Source organism: Sphaeramia orbicularis, chromosome 17 (assembly GCF_902148855.1).
Source record: "Sphaeramia orbicularis chromosome 17, fSphaOr1.1, whole genome shotgun sequence".
Lineage (NCBI taxonomy): Eukaryota > Metazoa > Chordata > Actinopteri > Kurtiformes > Apogonidae > Sphaeramia > Sphaeramia orbicularis.
Window position 1 is genome coordinate 12,552,017 of NC_043973.1, and position 24,628 is coordinate 12,576,644.

Genomic DNA, 24,628 nt, shown 5'->3' on the forward strand with positions numbered 1-24,628 from the left:
TTGGTTTTTTGTTTATATCTTATTATTTCACACTCTTATTAAATAATGTTAGTTCCTTTGTTGGGATTGAACCAAAATAATATTCTGATGTTAGTTTTGAACTAATAGAATATGAACATTTGAACAGGATCTGAAACTGTAATGTCTGTTGAAACAGAATTTAAGTTTGAACGCAGGAACATTTTGTGAAAAAACATTAGATCCTGTTGTGATCAAATAAAAATGTGTTTAGTATTTGTGCAGATTTCTGGTATAATTCAATTCTTCAAGGAAATAATCCTAAAAAAAAGAAACAAAAAATATCACCTTGATAACAGTATCGTGATATATCGCGATATATCATATCGCCACATTCTTGCCAATACACAGCCCTATCACTGACCATGTAGATATTCATAAAAGCTCAGAGTAAATCCAAAGGTTATTCAAACAAAACGTGATATATCAACTGAACAGAAAACCAGTCTCTCCATCCAGTCACTGATCAAACTCCAAGTGAATCGATGATGTTGAAGATGACTGTCTCCATGGTAACTACAGAGCCTCTGAATGTATCTGATGACCATGAACAGATGACAAACTGCATTTTACACCGATTATTTACATGGATTGATAGGCTTAGTGGATCAACAGGTACTAAACATTTTACATCAGCTGATGCTTTTGGATGTTTGGGTCTTTATTAGATTAATCTTTACATTATTAAGTTCATCTTTACAGTCGGCTCCTTGAAATCTACCATGGTGCCAAGTCTTGGCGCTTGCTAACGTGAACCTGGTGTAGTCTGGGTTGGATTTGTGGAGATGTGATCTCTCCTATCAAATACAATCCACCAGAACATAGTGCAGACATAAATATTAAAAGAGGCACTATCATGAACTTTCACTTGTTGTCTCGCCGAAGCTGACACACACACACACACACACACACACACACACACACACACACACACACACACAAGCTGTGTGTTATTCCTTGTACTCCAAAAACTGCTGCAGTCGTTTCCGGTGTTCTGCGGACATCTGAACGGTGCTGAGGAAACACAAAGAGGTGAATTAGGCTGCGTTCACACTGCAGGCAAATGTGGCCCAAATCGGATTTTTTTGCTTTGATTTTCGAGCTGTCCCAGACCAAAGATGTGAAAATGTAGCAGTGTGTTTGGCTCAAAATCAGCGGTCCTACATCACATTAGCCTCACATCAGCTGAAACACTCAGTTTATATAAATCCAGGTTAAAGACCCACCTGTTCTCAGCTGCATTTGAATAGAGTTTATTCTTTTAAGTTTTTATGTTTTATCTGTTCATCTGTTTTATCTATTTATCTGATTTTGTTTGTTTCTCTCATGCCTATACTTTTTATTGCTTCTGCTGTAATGCTTTTAATGTTTTTTGTAAAGCACTTTGAATTGTCTTGTACATGAAATGTGCTATAGACATAAACCTGCCTCAACAAAAATGTCCTAGGATGAAACTGAACTGAACTGAAGTGCTTTGACTCAAGAACTGCACATTAGCGCTACGTTCAAACTGCAGGCAAATGTGGCCCAAATCTGATTTTTTTTTTTCTCCCATATGTGGCCTGTACCTGATCTGTTAAAGACAGTTTGAACAGCATAAACGCAACTTTTTCTAATCCGACCCAGGCCACTTTCATATGTGGCCCTAAATCTGATACGTATCTGATAGTTTGCAATTTGACTTCAGTCTGAACTGCCAGGTCGCATTTATCCGACCTTTACGTCATTGAAATGCGGCAAACATCAGGCAGGAAAAACATACTTCCATAAACACAGTGCATGCCTGCGTGGTCACGCATTATGTCAGGACCTCTTTTGTGCATGCGGGTCCCTTCAGGGTCACAATCAGTTCATACTCCAAACTGATAGAAGTCGCATTTAATGTGTAATATGAACGAGCACACCAAAAAAAATCCAAATTGTGCATTAAGACCTGCTGTCTGAACGTAGCCTTAGTGCACAGGTGTCAAACATGCGGCCCTGGGGCCAAATCCGGCCCGCCAAAGGGTCCAATCCAGCCCGTGGGATGAATTTGTGAAATGCAAAAATTACACTAAAGATATTAACAATCAAGGATGTTAAAATCATTCTAGGTCAATTCAATCTAAAGTGTAAATATAATTTTTTCTTTTGTTCAGACAAGGAATAGTTTTTAGTTTTTAGATGTTACCTGCTTAATCTAAAAGCTAAAAACTATTCCTTGTCTGAACAAAAGAAAAAATTATATTTACATAAACAGAAGACAAAATGAACGTCTTTAGCCTCAATCTAAAGTGGGTCAGACCAGTAAAATACTATCATAATAACCTATACATAATGAAAACTACAATTTTTTCTCTTTGTTGTAGTGTAAAAAAAAAAAAAAAAAAAAAGTAAAATTACACAAAAATGTTTACATTTACAGACTAGCCTTTTATAAAAAATGTAAATAACCTGAAATTTCTCAGGAGAAGTATGTGGAATTTTAACAATTTTCTGCCTGTTATTAAATGTTTTGTGTATTTTGTAGATCCACTGTGATCTGTAAGTTGTGATGCACATGTATAAATGATAAACTAAGGCCTAATATTGTTCAAATTGCAAATATTTTTCTTAAGAATTTTCAGGTTCATATTTGTTCATGTTATGTTCAAGTACAGTTCGTAGATGTAAACGTTTTCATTACGGAATTTGACTTTTTTCACTCAAAAACATAGAAAAATACTTTGGACTTGATGTTATTTATCAGTTTTTATCCTATTATTTATATTACTTTACTGGTTCGGCCCACTTTAGATCATATTAGGCTGGATGTGGCCCCTGAACTGAAATGAGTTTGACACCCCTGCCTTAGTGTGTTTTAATCTACACAACCTTCACAAAAGACTAAGTCTCCATCTGGTTTTAACTCAGTAAATAGTTCAGATCCTTCTATTCCAGAATAACTGCAAACATTAATATGCTTCAGTTGGAACAAGTGAGTTTATTAACCAACGGTCCTTCGTTCCATGAGGAAATTAAATATCAGATAAACACAAAAGGGTAAATCGCAAAGGCTTGTATCACTTGTTAGTTGTACAGGTGAAGATATTTCAACTTTGTCAGTTCATCTGTATTTAACTCACTGTGAGTTTCTCATGCCGCATCCATCAATATCTATTAAACATGATCAGTTTCTTCCTGATCCAGATCTTTAACCGTTTTCATTTCTAAATCCAAGACGTTTAAGTGGTGCCCCTCACATGTAAACATTTCTTTTAGTATATTCACACTATAATGGGATTATTCAGTAAAAGGGACTGTCAGACTGTCTTTATATCTTTCATATTGTTTTCATCTCTTTCACCATGTGTGATAGGATCATCATTTATAGGTGGAATCTTCTATCCCTTTAGGTTGAAATCTGTCTTATTGTTGAAAAAGGCATGAAAATAATAAATAAATCTCCTCAACTACATTGAGTCCGTTTACATCCACACAAATACTCCGATCATAATCCAACTTCTGGAGTCATTCGATTATTTAAGTGACCATGTAAACAGAGTAATCTGATTAGGAGAAATCAGATCAACACACCTGGATTTTTCCCCAATACTCCAATGTCTTCATGCATGTATGCAGGTTAATGTGATTTATTTAGTTATTTTATGTCTGTGCATGTTTAAAAACAATTAAATCATAGAAAATAGAAGTGATGTAGTCAAAGGTGAGTGAAAGACACTAACAGGAAGTCGGATTCTACCATCAATATGTACACAAAGAAATCCGATACTGGACTGAAACATCTAACGGCATTTTTGATAATCGCATTTCTTAAGTGCATGTAAACACATAATATCTGATTATTACATTTACGTGATTACTCTCATCTATTGGATTTTTATGGTCATGTAAACAGGCTGATTGAAAATAAAGGAATAGCCAAATGTAAAGCGGTGAAAGTACAGATTCTGTGTTAAAATAGAGGCAGCAAAAGTAAAATCAGAAAAAAAAAAATCTACCTACCTACCTACCTACCTACCTACTTTTTTAAGAGCTTTATATATGTATATATTTTTGTTTTTGTTGTATTGATAATTTCGTTTCCGCTACATTTTATTAAACTTGAATGGAGCGACTGTAACACCCAATAATTTCCCCCTGGGATAAATAAAGGGTTCTGATAGTGATACCTGAGGTGATCTCCAAATGTGGTTGTTATCCTGTAGATGGCGGTCTTGAGTGTGGCTCTGAGAGCAAAGCGTAGTGTTTTGTAGTGACAGTCTCCCATGGTGCCGCTGGACCTCACAGGTTTACTGGAGGCGTGAGGCAGCTTGAAGTGACGATCTACTGCCTGGACACGAAGGAGACGGAACAAAGCAACAGTCAGAGAAAATCCACAACACAGTAAAACAGTAAAGAATACCTCAGACCTGATGATATATTTTGTTGAGAAAAGCCAGTATTTCCTCAGTTTCTGCTGTTTTTGATATAATAACCCTCAACTTTAATCTGAGCCTTTATGAGCATCTGCATGATCAGCACATTTTATTTAGGAAAATCCCTGACTTTCACTAAAAAAAAAAAAAAAAGAAAAAATACAGAGAATAATAATATTATAAAAATAGGGCTGGGTAAAAAAATCAATTTAATCGATCTTACATCGATTTCGTTTTAATTTTGCGTAATCGATTAATAGTGGATGAGAGTGATTTTTCAGAGCAGGATCGGGAGTACGCGCAACTGGCTCCATCTTGCAAACCCCTGGTCTCGCTCACAACAGCTCTGGCGCAGAAAAGATGTGGAGGAAGGGTGGGGAAAACCCCTCCGCTGGAGGTCCTCCCATCCTCAAACTCGAACCCGCAGTGTAAAGGGACTGGCCACACGGAGGTTCTCCAAGGTGAGTCGCGAAAGCCAGTCATTCTTGGACTGATAACTTGGATCCATCCTATCACCTATGGCTGAGTATGGAGGTAGAGGAATAGTAAAGCGACAATGTCCGACCGCTACCGCTACCCCCCCACGTGAGTAGAAGCCACCAGCCATAAAACACAATAAAGATGATGGAGAAGTCCGTTCTGAGCCACTGTAGGAACATGACAATGTTTCTGTCCCGTTCATTATTTCAGAGCAGATTCAGCTCCCTCCTGCTGAAATGTCACATTTATTTCCTTTCTAATATCAATATTGATACCAGTAGTGATGTGTTGCATGACTGCAGTAGTCAAATAATCAGGTTACAATTCAAAATTGTACTTTGGTATCACTAAATTAATCTGAATCAATCAATTAATACTGAATTGAATCGATATTGGATCAAATCGAATCGTGATTAATCAATTCAGAACCTTATGAATCGAAATTGAATCGATTATGGAAATTGGCCATGATACCCAGCCCTAATAATAAATGGTGATAAATATTTGAAGAAAGGTTAAATATAGAGAGAAAAATGTATTTAGGAACTGCCACAAAACTTGCACTGGGTCTTTATGGGTTAATAAGAGTCAAAGCCATAAAAAAAAACCAAGGCTGTTTGTTTGGTCACTTTTAACACCTGCAGCCTCGGGCCTGATGATGATGATGAAGGAGGGGGGGGGGAATGTCATACTGGACAGTTTACACTAGCTACAAAATCTACAAAACTAGCAATGCACTCCTAGGAAAAAACAAGCTAAACTGAAATCAAAAGACAATATGACAGAAATATCAAACACCGTGGGCCTGGAGTTTTCAACTTTCAAATAATATTTTGTTTCTATGATGTGAGTGTGTTCCTGAAAACACTTCAGTGACACCTCAGACATCCTTCCAGTGGACATTACCTCTTGTAAGACCAGCATGGAACTGAGAATGCTTGGTAATGTAGTTTGTACAACCCCAAACCGGTCTTCTGAGAAGGAGGCTTGAACAAGGTATGACAGTCCTGGAGAGAGACGTCACATCACAGTCATGTGTTGGATGTTGATGTTGAATCATTCAGTTGTATCCAGTCAAAGCACAGACAGATGTGTGTTACCTTCTAAAGCCCAGATGTGGGCCTGACTGTCGGCAAACAGAGCCTGACTGGACGCCTCTGGAAGCTGCAAACACACGAGTTAAAGGTTCTGATCTGATGAATGGATTAATGCGCAGATGTCAAACATAAGGCCTGTGGGCCAAAAACGGCCCACCAAAGGGTCCAATCCGAACAGTTAGTGGTGTTAAAATCTTTTTAGTTCAGGTTCCACATACAGACGAATATGATCCAAAGTGGGTCAGTCCAGCGAAATACTATTTTAATAACCTCTGAATAATGACAACTCCAAATTTTTCTCTTTGTTTTAGAGTAAAAAAGTAAAATTACATAAAAATGTTGACATTTACAATCCTTGCTATCCTTTCACATAAAATGCGAATAACCAGAACAAATATGAACCTGAAATGTCTCAAGAGAAGTAAGTGTAATTTATAACGATATTCTGTCTGTTACTATTACTTTATGCTTAATATGCAGATTCATTCAAATTCATTCTCAATAGGCTTCAATTAAGAACGAAACTACATTTCAGACAGTAGGTCTTCATGCACAATTCAGACTTTTTGGTGAAATACGATTTTTTTGGTGTGCTCATTCATATTACACATTTAAGGTGCTGGAGACTTTCGTGACGAATTTCTCATCGAATCTGTAAAACCTCAGTCATAGCCTAAGTATCACGAATCTCTAAGTCTTTCTGTGATTACTCACCTGAATCTCTTGCATTACAGTGAACAATTTCGAAGTGCCATCCACCAGAAACAAACCCGTGTGTTTACTTTCAGAGCTGGGAGGTAACTCGGGCATCTTTGGAATTTTTTTGTCGCGACATGCATTGTGGGAAACGGAGGCTTACGCTGCTGCTGCAGGCAGCTGCACGAACCTCCCTGCACCGTAATGCAAGAGATTCAGGTGAGTAATCACAGAAAGACTTAGAGATTCGTGATACTTAGGCTATGACTGAGGTTTTACAGATTTGATGAAAAGTTCGTCACGAAAGTCTCCCGCACCTTTAAATGCGACTTCTGTCAGTTTTGAGTATGAACTGAATGCGACCCTGAAGTGACCCGCATGCGCAAGAGAGGTCCTGACCTAATACGTGACCACACAGACCACGCAGGCACGCACTGTGTTTATGGAAATAACTATGTTTTTCCTGCCTGATGTTTGCCGCATTTCCATGACGTAAAGGTCGGATAAATGCGACCTGACTATTCGGTCAAATTGCAAAATATCAGATATGTATCGGATTTAGGGCCACATATGAAAGTGGCCTGGGTCGGATTTGAGAAAATCTAATTTGTTCTGTTCAAATTGTCTTTACCAAATCGGATACAGGTCACATATAGGCAAAAAAAAACAAACTCAAAATCAGATTTGGGTCACATTTGCCTGCAGTCTGAACATAGTGCTAATGTGCAGTTCTTGAGCCACAGCACTTCAGTTCAGTTCAGTTTCATCCTAGGATGTTTTTGTTGAGAACTTTTCACCTAATGTGCTGTAAAACTGCAGATTTTGAGCCAAAGACAATGCTGCATTTTCACATCTTTTGTTTAGGACAGCTCAAAAATCAGAGCTTAAAAAGTCTTGATTCTATTCTAAGCAGCTACAGAAACACTGTTCAATCTTAATGTGATTCAGGTTCCATCAACAACTGCCTGTTTTATGCATTTGTAGATCCACTGTGATCTGTAGGTTGTAATGTACAAGTGTTAATGATAAATTGAGCTAAAATATTGTAAAAATTGCACTTAAGACATCTCAGGTTGTTCATGTTATTCACATTTTTAAGAAAACTTTGTAGATATAAATACTTCATTTTACTTTTTTACCGTTGTGATTTTACTGGTCCGGTCCACTTCAGATCATACTGGGCTAAATGTGGTCCCTGGGATTAATGTATTAGAAAGTTGTTAGATAAACAAGCAGCGGTAAGACTACACTACAGCATGCATGATTAAAGGTAGACACACAAACCCCAGGACGTGACAAACACTGATCCAAACTAAAGCCGTTTTCTACAAATGAGGAAACCGTGCAGTGTGACCCGTTAATACCCGATATGACCCATCTGAAAACATGCTTTCTCTACCTATAATTAGTATCAAAAAGTGGTTCTGAAGTAGTCGGGTAAGTAGCCGGGAGTGTAGGATTGCAAGGACACGTGTGTTACATGAATCCTTTTGAAGCTTTTAGGGTAATTAGTGAGGCTCACTGTAACGGGCGGAGGAATGGAAACAATCTGCAATAGTAATGCAGCACAATTAAGGCCCAAACCAGCTGTGAATTAGTCATGCTGCCGAGTGACGCTGGTTAGAGGGGTCAAACCGAGAGAGACTGGACGGTGTCAGACGAGAGCATGCAGGGAGCCCCTCACAGAGTTCAGGAGTCTAAGGGAACGGAGGGGGGGGGACCACACACACTCTTACCTTGTTAAACAAATACATTATCAGCACCCGCTTTGCCAAGAAATTTTTCACCTGAGTGGAACAATTTGAGTGGAGAGGTGGTTTTTCTGTCAGACTGAATCAAGTGCAACATCATTGTAAATACTGGTTTTCACATTCATAGAACAAGTCTGATGATATGATCCCTAACTTTACATAGTACAGGGTTCCCACAGGTTCTACAGGTTAAATTTAAGACCTTTTGAAGACTACTTAAAACACAATTTAACCCTTTCATGCATAGTGGTCACTCCAGTGGACCGCTGTTCTCTTGTATATTCATGGGTTTTGTTGTCTTAGTTCCATATCAGCCAATACAGTGGACGCTCATGCATCATCCCATAAACTGACATTCAGACCATTACTGTCAATGTTCTGTTCTGTATAAACCTGATCTGCATTAACATGTTTTAGTGTAAATCAATTGCTAATTGTTATTAGACTGTAATTAACAGTTTTCTGGAACAAATAGGTTTTTTTTGTTTTGTTTTTTCTTTTTTTTTGCATTTCCACCTGAAACCCAGCAATGCATTTTGTCCTCTGTAGGGTAGAGTGTAAATCAATTGCTTCTTATTGTTTTTAAACTATAACAAAAAGGTTTTTTTTGTGTGTGTGCATATTATCACCATGAAGTGAGTAATAACTAGTATTAGAGTATGTTCAAATGTGAGAAAACATCAGATTAGCAGCATTAAAAATGCTTTTATGTCATAGATTTTAGTACATCTGTAAATACATGGTTTTTTGTTTCAAAAATTAAAGGCACGGTGTCCAGCTGAGTGGACATTTTTGCCACTCCGTGAAAAATAGGTTCATAGAAAAATGTTCAATTGCATAGTTTTTTTTTAGTGCCTAGAGAAATAAAAACACTCCGGAAAAAAAAAAAGGATTAAGGCTCTCATAATTCATGCATGAAAGGGTTAAAGACCATTTCACAGCCTATTTCATGGCCATACTGGCAAAAGTTTAGGAAAATATATTTATTTACTCCAAAGACTTCAGTCCCACCACCATCATGTAGAGTCATTTCTCACCAGGGGCTGCAAAGTTAGCGATAATTGGTTCCTAATTTCAGTATAAATTGTCAGGTTAGAACAGGTGGAACTGAGTCGACTAACATTACCTTCTTTGTGGCTTGGACATTTCCCAGACACAGTTAACCCTCCCATGCAGGAGTTATGAAAAAAAGGATCTTGATTTTTTTTTAGATTGATTTTATTACTCAAAATTAGGCTAAAGTTGAAATGCATTTTGATTTTTTTTTTTTTTAATTTTTTTTTTAATATGGAATCATTAAGAAGATATTTAACTTCCTGAGACTCAGGAAAGTACAAGTTTTGGCTTTTTTTAAATTAAATAATTACCTATATTGGAAACACCATGATGTAACAGTTATTTCAGATGCATTTTTAAAACATTTCATGTCCTTTGCCATGGACAGTTTGTTTGTTTTTTTTTCATCTGGGTTGGTTTGTTTGTCTGTCTGTCTGTTAGCAAGATAACTCAAAAAGTTATGGAAGGATTTTGATGAAATTTTCAGGAAATGTTGACACTACCACAGGGAACAAATGATTACATTTTGGTGGTGATTAGGGGGGCTGATTGCCTTGGTGGAGGTCTGCACCAAGTTTCTAGTTATTTTTTTTAAGCTGTGAACTTCTGGGTCTAGCTGGGTCTGAGGATGTTAACTTCATGAGATCACAGAGCAGTCAAAATTCTAAAATTAAGATGGTACTTTGTTTTCCATTGTATTGCTTAGGGTCAATAGAGACTGTCCTCATGTAGTTTGGAGAATATTGTGTTTATAAGCCTGTGGAAACTGATCTACAACATGTGTCCAATAATGTGGATGTGATGCATGAAAAAATTAAACACAATACAGCAAACAAGTTTATGGCAACATGGCTTAAGACCTGCCATATCAAATTTAGTACATTTTAAAGACTTTTTCAGGTATTAAAAGCAGATCTGTAAATTCAAGACTTCTAAGACTTCTGAAGACCCTGTGGGAACCCTGTAGTAGGTACAAGAGAGGTGCAATCTGGCTTTACATAGGACCCATTTTCTCAACTGTGATTGAGCATTAAACTTATTTCAGACAAACAGTGACAGTCCACTGTCAAAGAAAAGCCTCCTGTTATAATCCCTGCTCCTGACAGAATTATTTCTACATCATAAGTGACAAAGTACCTGCTCTTTTCTGTTCTGGAGGAACTGAGCCAGAAGGCTGGGTTTGGACACTTCCTGCTTTGGAGAAGGAACTGAGGCGGGAGACAGCTGGGGACTTCCATTAACGTGGGAATCTGAAACAACACACAGGTTTCATGAATGTTGGATTTAATCGGCTGGGATCGGCCCAAAAGTGGCACAGCCCGTTCAAGTTATTGCACCTCAGTCTCCTGTATTAAACACACAGGTGGAGAGTTGTTTTTCCACCTTAAAGGGGGCAGTGAAGGTCGACTATCACCATCTGTGTAAAGGGGTGTTTTGATGATGTGTTCAGTGTGTGACCTACCACATAGGGTGGGGGGGACAGTCTGCTGTGTTTGGTTGTTATGCTGCTAGCTACTACGGCTAACAGCTAATGCTACTCTATAAGTAAACATTATATTAAAGCTGCTCTTATGCAACACAGTACTCATTTGACTAAATACTTCCACACTGACACATGAAATATCAGACACTTTTACATCATTACATGACTAGTTAAGCCTGTCAGCAGCAAAGTAGTTTGACAAAAAGTTCATAACCTGTATGTTCACGTTGTCTGGACATTTAACCAAAAAATATGCCCATTGAAGAGTTTCACCAATAATGAAGTTCATCAGATGTGATAATCACAGTGTACTGTCATGCACCATCTAATGAACTCATCACAGAGTAAACAATCCCCTTGAAACACTGACCTACAGTAACCAAGACACTACTAGAGAACACATCTATGATTTGTGGAGACGGTGAAGTGCAGGAGCTCCTTATCCTCTGAACAGAAGATGAACTCGCCTGTAACCATCATTTGCAAATTAACACCACACAACATGTAACACTAGATACTGACACTGTTGTGTCACGCCTCTGATTACAGAACACCTGCATGCTGCCTAAAAGTCAGGCTTTGTTGGGCTCAGTGTAAACAGATAACATGACGTGCCTGCACTTGAAAACCCTTGGCCATCGGTCCATGCCAAAGTTTTGATACATACAGATGGACAGACAGACGACAAACTGATGACAATACCCTGCGGCGAGGGCTGAGGGTAAAAACCCAGTATAACAATGTTGGAGTCGGACTGTCCTCATAAGACCAATAAAGCAAAAACATATTACAGGGTTCTTATAAGTTAAATTTAAGACTACTTTGAGCAGAATTTAATGCCCATTTCACAGCCGTCCCCCTTCACTCATGTCAACTGGGTCAGTAATGATGTTTTCTCCAACCAGGCATGATTAAATTTGCACTTCCCCACGCTTACTTTTCGCTTGGGAGCCATCCCTTAGAGTTTGAAAAGTCAGCTTATGTGTACATGTGTTGAGCTGAATGTTCTGTGATCATTTCTCACCAGGGGCTGCAAAGTTATCGATAATTGGTTCCTAATTTCACTATAAATTGACAGGTTGGAATGGGTGGAACTGAGTGGACTAACATTACTTTCTTTGCAGCTGGGACATTTAACAGACATATTTAAACATAATACAGCCAACAAGTTTATAGCAACATAACTTAAGACCTATCATATCAAATTTAATACCTTTTAAACGACTTTTTAAAAGGTATTAAATGCAGATTTGTAAATTCAAGGCTTTTAAGACATTTTAAGACCCCGCGGGAACCCTGTATTATCTCAAAAAATCTCATGGTTTTCACTAAATGCCACGACGCCTGAACAGACTAAGAGCCAGATTTACGAACTCTTTGTGTCAGCACAAACCTGTATTTGGTGCCAAGAGACCATTGAGATTTAGAGGCACAGTGTAAAATGAGCACTGGAGAGGCATGGACAGTTACTTTTACACCTGACTTTAGTGCAAATGTGTGAAAGAGTTCCCATTTCAAAGTGTAAATTTTGGATAGAGTGGTTAAATGGATGACATGATGCAATTTACTACAGCTACTACTGTTGATTTACTGTTGACTGTGCTACACTGACAACAGCTGAAGTCCAAACAAAGTAACTTTTCATAATGGACTTGGCGTGACATACTGTCAAGAATGATATGGAGCCTTTATCACAAACTATGATACAATTTCAGGAAGAATATTTTAAGTTTAGCCGCACAAAGAAGACACCATTCACCAATATTTACAGCTCCTGTCCATTTAAACGGATCCTTCAAAAAGAAGGAGTAAATGTGCATATAGCCAGACGAAAGAACAAAATCACTACTTGCCAAAAAAAAAAAGATTAAAAAAAAAGGTGAACAAGTGAAAACATAAGAGCTTACCCCCGCCTGGTTGTACAACATTTTGCCCATCCTTCTCACTGATAACCTGCCTACCCAGGGATGAGTTTTGAGTCTTAATTTTCAATCTTTTTACAAGCTTTTCAAAAATGTGTAAAATATGTACAAATTTTGAGAAAGGCACATGTAAAGAACATGTGTGTGAAATTTGAAAAGAACTGGGTGAATAATGTCAGAGAAATCGGTAGAAATTTGGAAAAATGTATTCAGAAAAATCCAAAAATTGAAATTCAAACTCAAAGCCTTCAAACTATGCACTGCATCTCTCTGAATGGTAAAAAAAAAAAAAAAAAAAAAGTGTGAAATTTGATAAGAATCAGATGAATAGTGTCCGTAAAATGGGATGGATGAAAATCCTGGTACATCTATAAGTCTGTACACCATTAGGCTACAGGCAGGTGATTTAAACTCACACCTCCAGCATTTGCAGATGGAAATATCGAACAACAATATCTAAAACTACACTTTTTTTGACTTGTGTACTTCATCTAAAGGATTCTAACAATGCTCTGTTCTGTCATTTATTCAGTGTAATGGTCCATTTCATTTGGCTGACTCTCAGTTCTGTTATACCCTCTATATTGACCATTTAATGTCATCTGTGCAACTGTTCACCACTGAATTTCCTCTTCATGAAATGCTCCAAGGTATTCAGATCACTTCAGTGTATACATGTGTAAGGCTTTACTGCAAAAGATGTTAATTGGAGTCTTGGATCTACAATGTGCATCGCGCCAGAAAATATGTATATTGTGTTTAATTCTCTTTAAAAACAGGTGGCCAGTGTTAACTACAAATTTACAGATTCAAAACATTACCTTTAAGAGACTGAGACCTTTTCCTTCTTGAAGATAAAGCTCTAATCATCTTCTAATTACCCAGTAAAGTCATCTCTCACCTGTGGACGTGGACCACAGTTTGGGGCCTCTCCTCATGATGTGTGGGCTCTGCACCGTGTCGTGCCACGGCGAGCACTGGCCCACTGGAGCGGTGAGACGGCGGAGTGCGGGGGAGGCGAAGGGGCTGTCCAGGTCAGGGGTGAATGGAGCCGTCAGTGGGCTCTGTGGACCTCCCACAACGGAGCGGGTGAACACTGACGCTGGAGTTTTCATTAGCGGAGTGGACTTGGGGGTAAATGGGTCATCACCTGATATTACTTCAAAGAAAAGAAAAGAAAACAGAGAATTTATAATAGAATATGTACATTTTCCTCCAGACACTTAGTGTTGTTGTATAAGTATGTTCTGTATGTATGTTGTTGTTGTTGTACAGTCTACTCTCGTTAAACCGCCCGCCGTTATACCGCCATTTCCGCTTATCGCCATCCGCCAGCCCAGTTCCATGCACAAACAACACTTATACCATTGATTTCCCGACCGTTATACCGCCAGCGGCGCGGCGCGGCACCTCCGAGGTGCGCCGCCGTGGCACCTCCGAGGTGCGGCTCCCAGTGTTGTCTTTTCCGTGGAAACCGGGTCGAAATGGCTCTTTGAGTGTTAAAGCTTGCCGATCCCTGCCTTACAACATAACAGAATCAAGATTTATTTAGAAACGCAATTAGAACGGGTTAACGGAGGCAGCATAGACATCATATAGTAAAGACATGCACATTATGGACGCAACCCGTTGTAACGCCATTTTCGCTATACCGCCAATTTGGCCGTGAACGGAAGTTGGCGGTATAACGAGAGTAGACTGTATAAGTGTAATTAACAGGCTTCATCTGGACTGGTCCTTCATAACTCCTCTGACTATCATGCAAATCACCAAAATGATACATAGCTAAAAAATTTAATTAAATTAAAAGCCAAAACCAATTACAAAGGAAATAAAGAAAAATCTAAATCTGACTTTGGTAATACTTCAGACATAATACAGAATAATTTCAGACATTTGCTGGTGGTTTTTATGACTCTGCTTAACATGCAGATTCATTCAAATTCATTATTCTCAATAGGCGTCAACTAAGAACTAATGTGCAGTTCTTGAGCCAAAACACTTCAGTTCATTCTATTTAGAATTTCATCCCAGGACGTTCATATTGAGAATTTTTCCCATATAATGTAAAATCACTGATTTTGAGTCAGAACCAAAGACAATGCTACATTTTCACGTCTTTGGTCTGGGACAGCTTGAAAATCAGAGCTTCAAAAGTCTCAGCTCTACCCTAAGCAGTTGCAGAAACCCTGTACAACCTTGGTGTGATTCAGGTTCCATTAACTGAGTTTTTTTTATTAACTAATAATCCTGTCAGATACTAATTATTTTGTTAAATGAAGCTTAATAGATGGATTACATTTCTATATAATGGACATGTTTTGTTAATGTATGCGTCTCTATTCTCTATGTTCCCAGGAATATAAAAATGCAGCAAAATGTGGTTTAGTAAATTACAGCACAATGTGGGCTTAATTTAATCCATATTTCTATTAACATTAATAGCTTTGATTATATTCATTTATATCTTGTTTGTCTGGCACAAAACCCTGTAATTTTAGTGTAATATTTCTGTACTTAAATGACCCTGTATTGTCTGTCTGGGGACAACAGATCAAACATATCCTTTTAATCAACTGTGAAACAAAAAAGATAATTGCAGTTTAAAAAAAACACAAAACATGAAAATCTAAATTACAATGAACAATACAACACAAACTAAAGAAAGCAGAACTGTAGGAAAAAGGAATAAAAATCAGATTTACTGTTTTTTTGTCACTGTGTTATCATTTTGGTGAACAAGAACACAAAAAACTACAAATCTAAACTAAAATTCCAAAAAATATTTTAACACTCAGAATTAACTCCAAGACTTGAATACACATGAATGTTTCAGAAGTGTAAGAGGTCTACCTGACGTGTCAGATGAGGTCTTCCTCTCGCTGCCTGTGGACAGTGGCTTTGCTCTGCCGTTCGTTGCCACGGTATCATGATAAACTATGAGTCTCTGAGTCAGGTCACTGAGCAGAGACAAACACTCCTTACTGATGGCATTCCAGTTATGAGGATGGCCCCCTGCGAACGACAACAACAAACAGATTCAATGAAGCTGTAATTTCTGCTCCTTTGTAAAAACATGTCTATGGTTCATCTTCTGCAGATTGTGGTCACACCTGGCTGACTTAGACTGAAGACCTCAGAGCGACGTAACGGTGCATGTTGAGACAGCAGAGCCAAGTCCTGCAGAGCTAAAAACTAAAATATAGCATGAGAACAATAAAAACAAATTAATTTCATCATCTAATATCGTTAGCCTCATAGCATAATTGCCTAAGTCGTACACAAACAGACAAAGTATTGGGACACGTTGAATTCAGGTGTTTCTTTTCTAACAGGGGTCTGTGATACAAAACAATAATGAGCTTGATAATATGATAAATATCATTGCACTGGTTAGTCTGATTTAAATTGTTATCTTTGCTTCCAAAATACCTCAGAGATAGTTTTTACTTAATTTTTCTCAACATTGATTTTTTTTTTATCCATGACTATGATTTTAAACGTTATACTTCTAAATTCCTTTTTTGTGCCCTGACTAAATAATAATTTTCTACCACAACCAACCTCTCACTAATAGTGAAAAATCTCCCATTAAACTTTAAGGAAATATTGATGTTTATAAACTATATGGAGAAAAATATTGGGACACATCATGTCTACAGCTGTCTACAGCTAAGATGTCCTGTTCATGCTGATTTGAGATAGAAACATCAGTATTAATAATCAATATTATATTTATCACAATATAGAACTATATTATGGCATTTGTCATTATTGTTTTGTATCCCAGACCCGTTAGAAAAGAAACACCTGAATTCAATATGTCCCAATAGTTTTGCCCATTTGTGTATGAGTTAGGCAATTATGCTTTGAGGCTAACAATATGTTAAAAAAAAATAAATAAATAAAAAATAATGCTTTAACAATTTATTCTTAAGTTTATTACCTTCAGTATCATTGGCTGTTTTTCTGTAATGACTTTGGGAAGACACTGGTGGGAATCCTCAGTGAAAGATGACTGAACAGGAAAGCTGTACACCTACACATGACAACAATACAGTAACAAATTACTTGAAGTCCAGCAGTTTAAGCAGCTACGTTCAAAACAATGAAAACACTGCCCTCTAGTGTCCATAATGGCAAAAAAAAAATGTAAAGCTATTTTTTGTACAAGACATGAAAACAACAAATATATGAACTGTTCACCATAAAGCTGCTAATTGAATATGTAATGATCTTCTACAAATTACGATGAAACCAACTGAAATAAGAGGAAAAATTGTGAAGAAAACAGGACGAGGAATGATGAAAACTGCATTCAAGAAAAAAATTAAACCACAAACTCCAGTTATAACCAAAGTTTTGTATTTGTAACATTAAGTAATTAATTCAAATGCATATACTGACATACCTCTGTGACAAAGATCCGAAAAAGCACCAGTGTGATGTACCATGTGAAGAGGAGGAAGGTGGCGCTGATCCACAAGTGGTAAATTAAGCAGAGGTCCAGAAGCCCAGCTATGGTGTCAAGAGAGTGGAGAGAGCTGGAGGAAGAGATTACCAAACAAATACACCGTTGAAATACGAGCAGTCTATTCTCAGAACAAGGTAGGGTCAGAGCATTGATGAATATGTAAACCTGTACTGACCTGTTCAAATGGAGATTCAATGTTTTACACATCCATGTTTTTGGAATGTAACCTGTAAATAAGGATGAACATGATTTTTATTTGTAAATTGCTGCAGTCTGTTCTGTGATTCAGGAGCTATATTTATGAAGGGCTGAGCAATATGACCCAAACCTCATGTTATTTCTCATCCAGAGAGTGATATATATCACCATGTAACATGTTTTCAATATATAAACAGCTAAATTCAATCAATAAATTTAAATAATTGCAACCACAACCAAAATTTCCTGCAGTCTTTGGGGTGTTTCGAGCTCTCAACTGAACTTTTGTGGCTCTGATCCACAGACGCTCCTTATACCATGGGTGTCAATTAAAGTCCTGTTCATTCAGGGGCTACATTGAGCCCAGTATGATCTGAATGGGCCGGACCACTCAATAATAATAGTGAATACAATACACCATGAAAATGTTTACATCTACAGTTTCCTTAAAAATGGGAATATTAACCTGAAATGTTGCAAGAAAAATGTTAAATTTTAAGAATATTATGCCTCAATTGATCATTTTCACATGTACATTACAACTTACTGATCACAGTGGATCAACAAATTACACTTACTTCTCTTAAGATATTTCAGGTTGTTCATATTTGTTAAAACAAAGAGAAGTTGTAGTTGTCATCATTCAGTACAGTTTTATTGATATGATATGATAGTATTTTACTGGTCTGATCCACTTGAGATCATATTGGTCTGTATGTGGAACCTAGGCAAGGCAAGTTTATTTGTATAGCACATTTCAGCAACAAGGCAATTAAAGGTGCTTCACACAGGACATTGAAATAAAAGAAACAAAAAGAAACACATTTAAAACATTATAAAAGAAACATGTAAAAGGTGATTAAAAACAGCAAGTACGAAAACAACACATAAAATTAAAAAAAATTAAATTAAAACACACACATATTAAAGTAAAAGTTGCAGTGCAGAGTTTCAAAGAGAATATAAAATTTAAAAAGTCAAAAGCCTTTTAGTCAAAGGCAGCAACCTAAACTAAAATAATATCCACATCCTTGACTGCTAATATCTTCAGTGTCATTTTCGTATTTCACCAATTCATCTCACAGGCTATATTGGATCCTTTAGCGCATAGGTGTCAAACATGTGGCCCGGGGGCCAAATCTGGCCTGCCAAAAGGTTCAGTCCAGCCCCTGAGATGAATTTGTGAAATGCCAAAATTACACTGAAGATATTAACAATCAAGGATGTTAAAAATTTTTTCAGGTCAATTCAATCTAAAGTGGATCACACAGTAAAATACTATCATAACAACCTATAAATAATGAAAACTGTAAATTTTTCTCTTTTTTTAGAGTAAAAATAGTTACATTACACAAGAATATTTACATTTACAGACTAGTCTTTTAGAAAAAAAAATGTGAATAACCTAAAACCTCTTAAGAGAAGTATGTGGAATTTTAATAATATTCTCCCTGTTGTTCAATGTTTTGTGTATTTGTAGATCCACTGTGATCTCCAAGTTGTGATTCCCATGTATAAATGATAAACTAAGGCATAATATTGTTAACATTGCATTTATTTTTCTTAAGAATTCACAGGTTGTTCATATTTGTTCCAGTACAAATCATCATTACAGAATTTTACTTTTTTCACTCAAAAGTTATTATCCTATTATTTCTATTTTTCTGGTCTGGCCCACTTTATATCATATTAGGCTGTATGTGGCTCCTGAACTAAAATGAGTTTGACACCCCTGCTGTAGCGGGTTGGTTTTGGCCCACAGGCCATATGTTTGACACCTGTGCTTTATAGTGTTCATCAGGATTCTTGCATAGGTGGTTGATGCTCGAGTAACATGGGGACCTGTCTACAGTTTAACTTACAAAATCGTTTTTTTCTGGCCCATGTTTTCTCCCCCAAACCTAGTCCCTGTGACAGAAGTTGGCCCTCTTTTAGATACGAGCTCCTCAATTTGTCTTGGCTTAATCGCAGTCCTTCTCCCATTACCGTGTTCTGTGTCATGTTCACTCTCCTCATGTTTGTTTGTTTGTGTCACCTTTGTGCAAATTTCCGGCGTTCATCTACGTCGTGTGGATGAAGGTAAAATGTTTTCCATAATGATCTTGAGTGTATGACATGTGACATCAAAGCATATTGAAATGATCAGCATAGCATAAGGCAGTGAATATAACATGTAGCCATGAGAAATCTGACGATCTCATACCATCTCTCATTTCGGTTAATTGTATATATCGTGTGACAAAGTGGACAACAACCAACAGGACATCTAGGACACTTCATGATGCTCTGACCTGTCACGTTTCAATTCTCATCAACGGTGAATTTAACTTCATTCTCACTGTGCAGTCACACACACAGTAGAAATTAACTTCAAGTCACTCCATTTATTTATATATGTGTATGTACATGTATCACATCACAACATACATGTTGTATATGACACCAACATTTGCCAGGAGCAACACATATTGCTGGATATCAGTGATACAACATTCCAAGCTGTTAATATTTTCTTGCTTTTCTGCCAAGTGTGCACTTCATCATGTGTTTTCTGTCAAATACCTGATCAAGTTAATGTGTTTCACGCTGGGATGTCATTTCCAAATCTCCTTTTAATTAACTATTGGCATCGTACCTGTGGTGCCATTAGTGCCCTCCCATGGTACAACAGCGGCATGGTACCCGTACATCCTCCTGTGTTGCAACACTGATGGGACACGGGGCGGGGCCGAAACGTGCATTATATAGTAGGATACCTCCTGAGTCTTTTTTTATATTTCTCACTGTTCGTTACATATCTTTATTAACGCCATTTAAATTATCCAGTTGGTATTAATCATTATTTTAAATTAATGATTAATTAACCAAACGATCATCTATAGAGGAAAGCATTATATCCAATGTAATATTGTCCTTTATTTGTGCAAACAGAGAATTTGGTTGTTTGTACTCTACAGTACATTTCACAACGGGAAAAGTGCCAATTCAGATCCTGGTTAAAAGCATAAAATGATTTTCTAACAAGAATGCCCATCCTAAATTAGATATTTTTCTTTTGTCACAGTATGTGGTCATATTGCACAGCCCTGATCTCACAGATACATTTTATATGTGAACAGAAGTCACTTACCCAAAAAGAAATAGATAACAATGTAGTTCCTGACGGAGTAAAGTGCTTGAGTGGCGCTGCACTTCACCACCAAAGGTAAAGATCCCTTAAAGCGAAGGTATTTGTATCGCTGTGGGAGGAAAAAATAGCAACAATAAATTTCAAAAATTGGGTCTAAGTGAGTCAGTTATGTCGAGTTTGAGTTAGTTTAGTAAATCGTCAAACCAGATTGTATCTTCATTATCATCAACATTTTCAATGTTATGGATAAATTGACTATTAGAACTGACTGACTGCTATGAAAACTGAACATGAAACAAGATTCAAATACGCTTTCTCTACTAAAACTATGTTGCGTGTAATATTGGAGAAACATATTCACAATTAATATGCAACAAAGAGTAAAGCAAAAACAATTACATTTGGAATTTTTGTTGAGCAACAAAGGTCTCTGACGAATAATCTCAGTTTTGCAAGGTAGGCATTTTCACCAATTTTCAGAAAGTGAAACTTTTATTAAGTTAATCTGAAATGTTGCCTTCAGTCAAAAAAAATCAAACAAACTGCAAATATGCATGACACAATGTAAATATGTGTATAATAGTAAGAGTAAATTAGTAGTATAGTAAATTTAAACCTCAATTTATAGAAATGCCTATATAAATAACTGATTTTTTTCTTCTCTTTCTAAGTCTCCATACATAGGAGACATAATACATATGGTTCTAACATGTATTTCTTTATATTTCTTCTTTATAGTTCTTCAGCAGTGGAGGACATGCATTGAAATGTGTTCCCGACAAAATGGCAGTCATATAGAGCATATTATATAAATAAAAATGGTTTATGTCAAGAAACGTTTATTTTTCCTATGTATGGAGACTTATGGGACACCCTGTATTTTATATTTCATAAGTGTATATTTTCTGTCTTCCCTGCACTTTAATTTTGTATTTGCTACTGTCAGCTGTGCAGTTTCCCCATGGTGGGATCAATAAAGTCTTATCTTACCTGAACTGTGTGGAAAGACACATAGTTCATGTTGTGGATCACACCGAGCAGGCTATGAGAGAATCCAACAAAGGCTCCCGCCAGCAGAAGGACGAGGTGATACTCGTTCAGACACATCTCAGGAGAGCTGCATGTGCATTGAGATAAACAAACTGAAGCAATTCGAATGGATGAAGCCAGTGAACGTCTATATGCTGGTGTTTATCATGTGGCACCTACTTACCCATCACTCTCTACACAAGGGTAACCAAGTGTCTCATATCTGCCCCCTATGGTGACAGCACAACACCAGGCAACAATTATACCCATGATGCAGTGCACCAAGGAGCTGAGGAACTGACGAGGGTGAAGCAGCTGACCCAGCAGGGCAATTTTTGAGCAGGCAATATTCGGGATGACTTTGGAAAAAGAGTAAAAACAAAATGTTACAAAAGTCCAACTTTCTTTGTTCATTTACTTTTCTGCTCAGACGCTCACCTGTGTAATATTCCAGGTTCAGAAACCCAACTATGATGATCACACCACCCAAAAGGATGAAGGAGAAAATGGCACTGGCACTTGTTAGGAGGGACAAACATTCTGTGGATAAGAGGAAAAACAGCTCAGTCTACTTCACATTGGGTGAAAACTGTTATTGGTCATATGTACTGGTGAACATGGAGACTGACCTGATATCCACTGGAATGGGTGGAGAATACTGAACCTGCTAAGGATTATGAAAGCTGCAGTGGTGGGAGGCAACAAGAGGACAGCCCAAGCAATACTGGCCGCGGCTCTCCAGCAAATCACCTGAAGAAGACATTCAGTCATTACTTTATTCAGACTGAAAACTCCATCTTAAGGCTGTGCAACAAGATAAATGATATACTCTGTAACTCAGTGGGTTGCAAATCACACTCATTATGATAATTTTCACAAAGAGCACAACACTTCTTCTACATGTTTTTTTACTTATTAAATGTCCGTTTATATTGTGCATCTTATTTGTCTACTGTTTTTTACACTTCAAAGTACTCATGTTCAATTTAATATTTTATAAAGACCAACATTAATAACAGACCCTTATCCATTCACATGTTAGCTGTTATAATTCAAACAGTGATTCTGTCATATTAAGTGTATTATATGTTTTCAGGGTTTAGATCTAGCCCCCAAATCATTTTGGGCAACACCAAAGACAGATTAATTTTAAATCAAGATGGAGAGCATTAAAAAACTAAACTATAACTAATTTCCTTCTCCCTAGATCTAATGGATGTACTTAGTCTCTGGTGAACTCCTTAGCAAGTTTTGCCCATTTATATGATTGTACACAGATAATAATAATAACAATTTATCATCTAATAATAATAAATCTTCAATAATTCTATTATTTTATTGAAAATTTGGATTTTTTTTTAGCAGTAACACCCCCAAACCACTCTGTTTACTTCAGTCTTCTACAAGCATAAGAAAACCCCAAATGAAAATTTGAAATGCACTGTAAAATTGTATGTCTACTTTTATTTTATTTACCAGTGTAGTTTAAAAGTGTTTCATATTTACCTATTATGTCATAACTCAGTATTTTATATTTTACTGCATGTTTACTTAAAAAAAAAAATGGAGTAAAAGGGAAAAAAATGACAGCAAGTATCTTGTATTTGATGATTTAACAAAAGTAGGGCTTTCAATGGGATTTAATATTCCCTACATTTTCAGAAAATGTGCTGTATAATGCTGTATATGTCATTATCTGAATACAAGATGTTGGTCATAACACACAGCCCTACCTCCTCATTACATGCAACTACTCAAATTTTACACTTAAAGACAGGCTTAATCACAATATTTCTGCTGACATGAGATAATGACCCTAAGGAGGCTTATTTACATATGATATGAAGTCTTTTATGTTACGTTCCTCTCAAGAAGAAACTACTGAAATATATATATATATATATATATATATATATATATATATATATATATATATATATATTATATATTATATATATATACACACACACACACATCTGGAAAAGTTTAAACAGTCAACACTACACCAATCTAGACAGTTTTAGAATTACAAAAAATATATAAATTATGGATATATATGGATTTGGAGGTTGAATGCTTTCACATTTATGTCTATAGATTAACACACTTCAATTGTACTCAAATATACTGTTTTCATTGCTCTTGTACGTACTTATTAATACTCATACCGTTTTATTATTTTCCTTACGGGAACTCCTATTTAATATGTTAAATGGGTTTCTAATGGAGCAAATATCCCCTCTCTGTACAGTAAAAAATTAATTCAAAGCTGTTTTATAATCCTTAGTGAATTAAACAAAAGTTAGCTCAGGTAAACTAGCATGAAAAGCTACTAACAACCAGATTACTTAGCATGTTAGCACACGCGAGATGTTCTGTTTTCTTTTATCAGTCAATAAGTGGTTTCACAAACTTACCTTGCGGACAAACCAACAGCTTTGCTGTGCAGAAAACATGTTGTTTTGGTACGCAGAAAGCCACAGGACAAGAATAATCTCTTCGGCTCTCTCGCTGTCAAACTATTTTCCACTCAGTTTCCCATATCGCGCCACATGCATTCAAAGGACCTCTAAAGGACCCCGGGAAAAGTAGTCCGTCTTATTGCCTGATGCCAGAATTTCAGATAGTGGGCGGAAGTAAACTTATTTCACTAAAAATAGCATTTTGATTCATACTTATTGGTTAACACGTTTGGTTAAACGCCTTGAATTAAATACTAAAAAATAAATAAATAAAAAATAAAAAACTTCGGGTACATGAATTGAACCGTACATAAAATCAGTTTACATTTGGATACCATTACTGAAATCAGCGGTATATGATTTAATATTTACACAAGGCACCAATACAGGCTATAAATCAGCTTTTCATAATTTTTATACAGTGGTCCTTTAGTC

At 36.8% G+C, this 24,628-nt stretch overlaps 1 protein-coding gene across 4 annotated transcripts; it reads right to left on the bottom strand.

The window, feature by feature from the left end:
- Positions 1-376: 376 nt before the first annotated feature.
- ndc1 (NDC1 transmembrane nucleoporin) lies at positions 377-24,294 on the bottom strand. 4 transcript variants are annotated; one of them, XM_030159808.1, is made up of 18 exons: positions 24,149-24,294; positions 22,361-22,481; positions 22,170-22,271; positions 21,916-22,090; positions 21,693-21,819; positions 20,703-20,811; positions 17,550-17,601; positions 17,312-17,444; positions 16,847-16,939; positions 16,014-16,095; positions 15,754-15,915; positions 13,802-14,050; positions 10,633-10,745; positions 8,425-8,475; positions 5,996-6,059; positions 5,802-5,902; positions 4,170-4,330; positions 377-1,032 (listed from the first exon to the last, which is right to left on the bottom strand). In XM_030159808.1, exons 1-18 carry the CDS (start codon positions 24,185-24,187, stop codon positions 969-971), a joined length of 1,998 nt encoding a protein of 665 aa, XP_030015668.1. In that variant the 5' UTR covers positions 24,188-24,294; the 3' UTR covers positions 377-968. The 4 variants fall into 4 exon arrangements, with proteins under 4 accessions (XP_030015668.1, XP_030015667.1, XP_030015666.1 ...); XM_030159807.1 differs by having other exon boundaries at positions 13,802-14,056; XM_030159806.1 differs by having other exon boundaries at positions 13,802-14,059.
- Between the last annotated feature and the right edge of the window lie 334 nt (positions 24,295-24,628).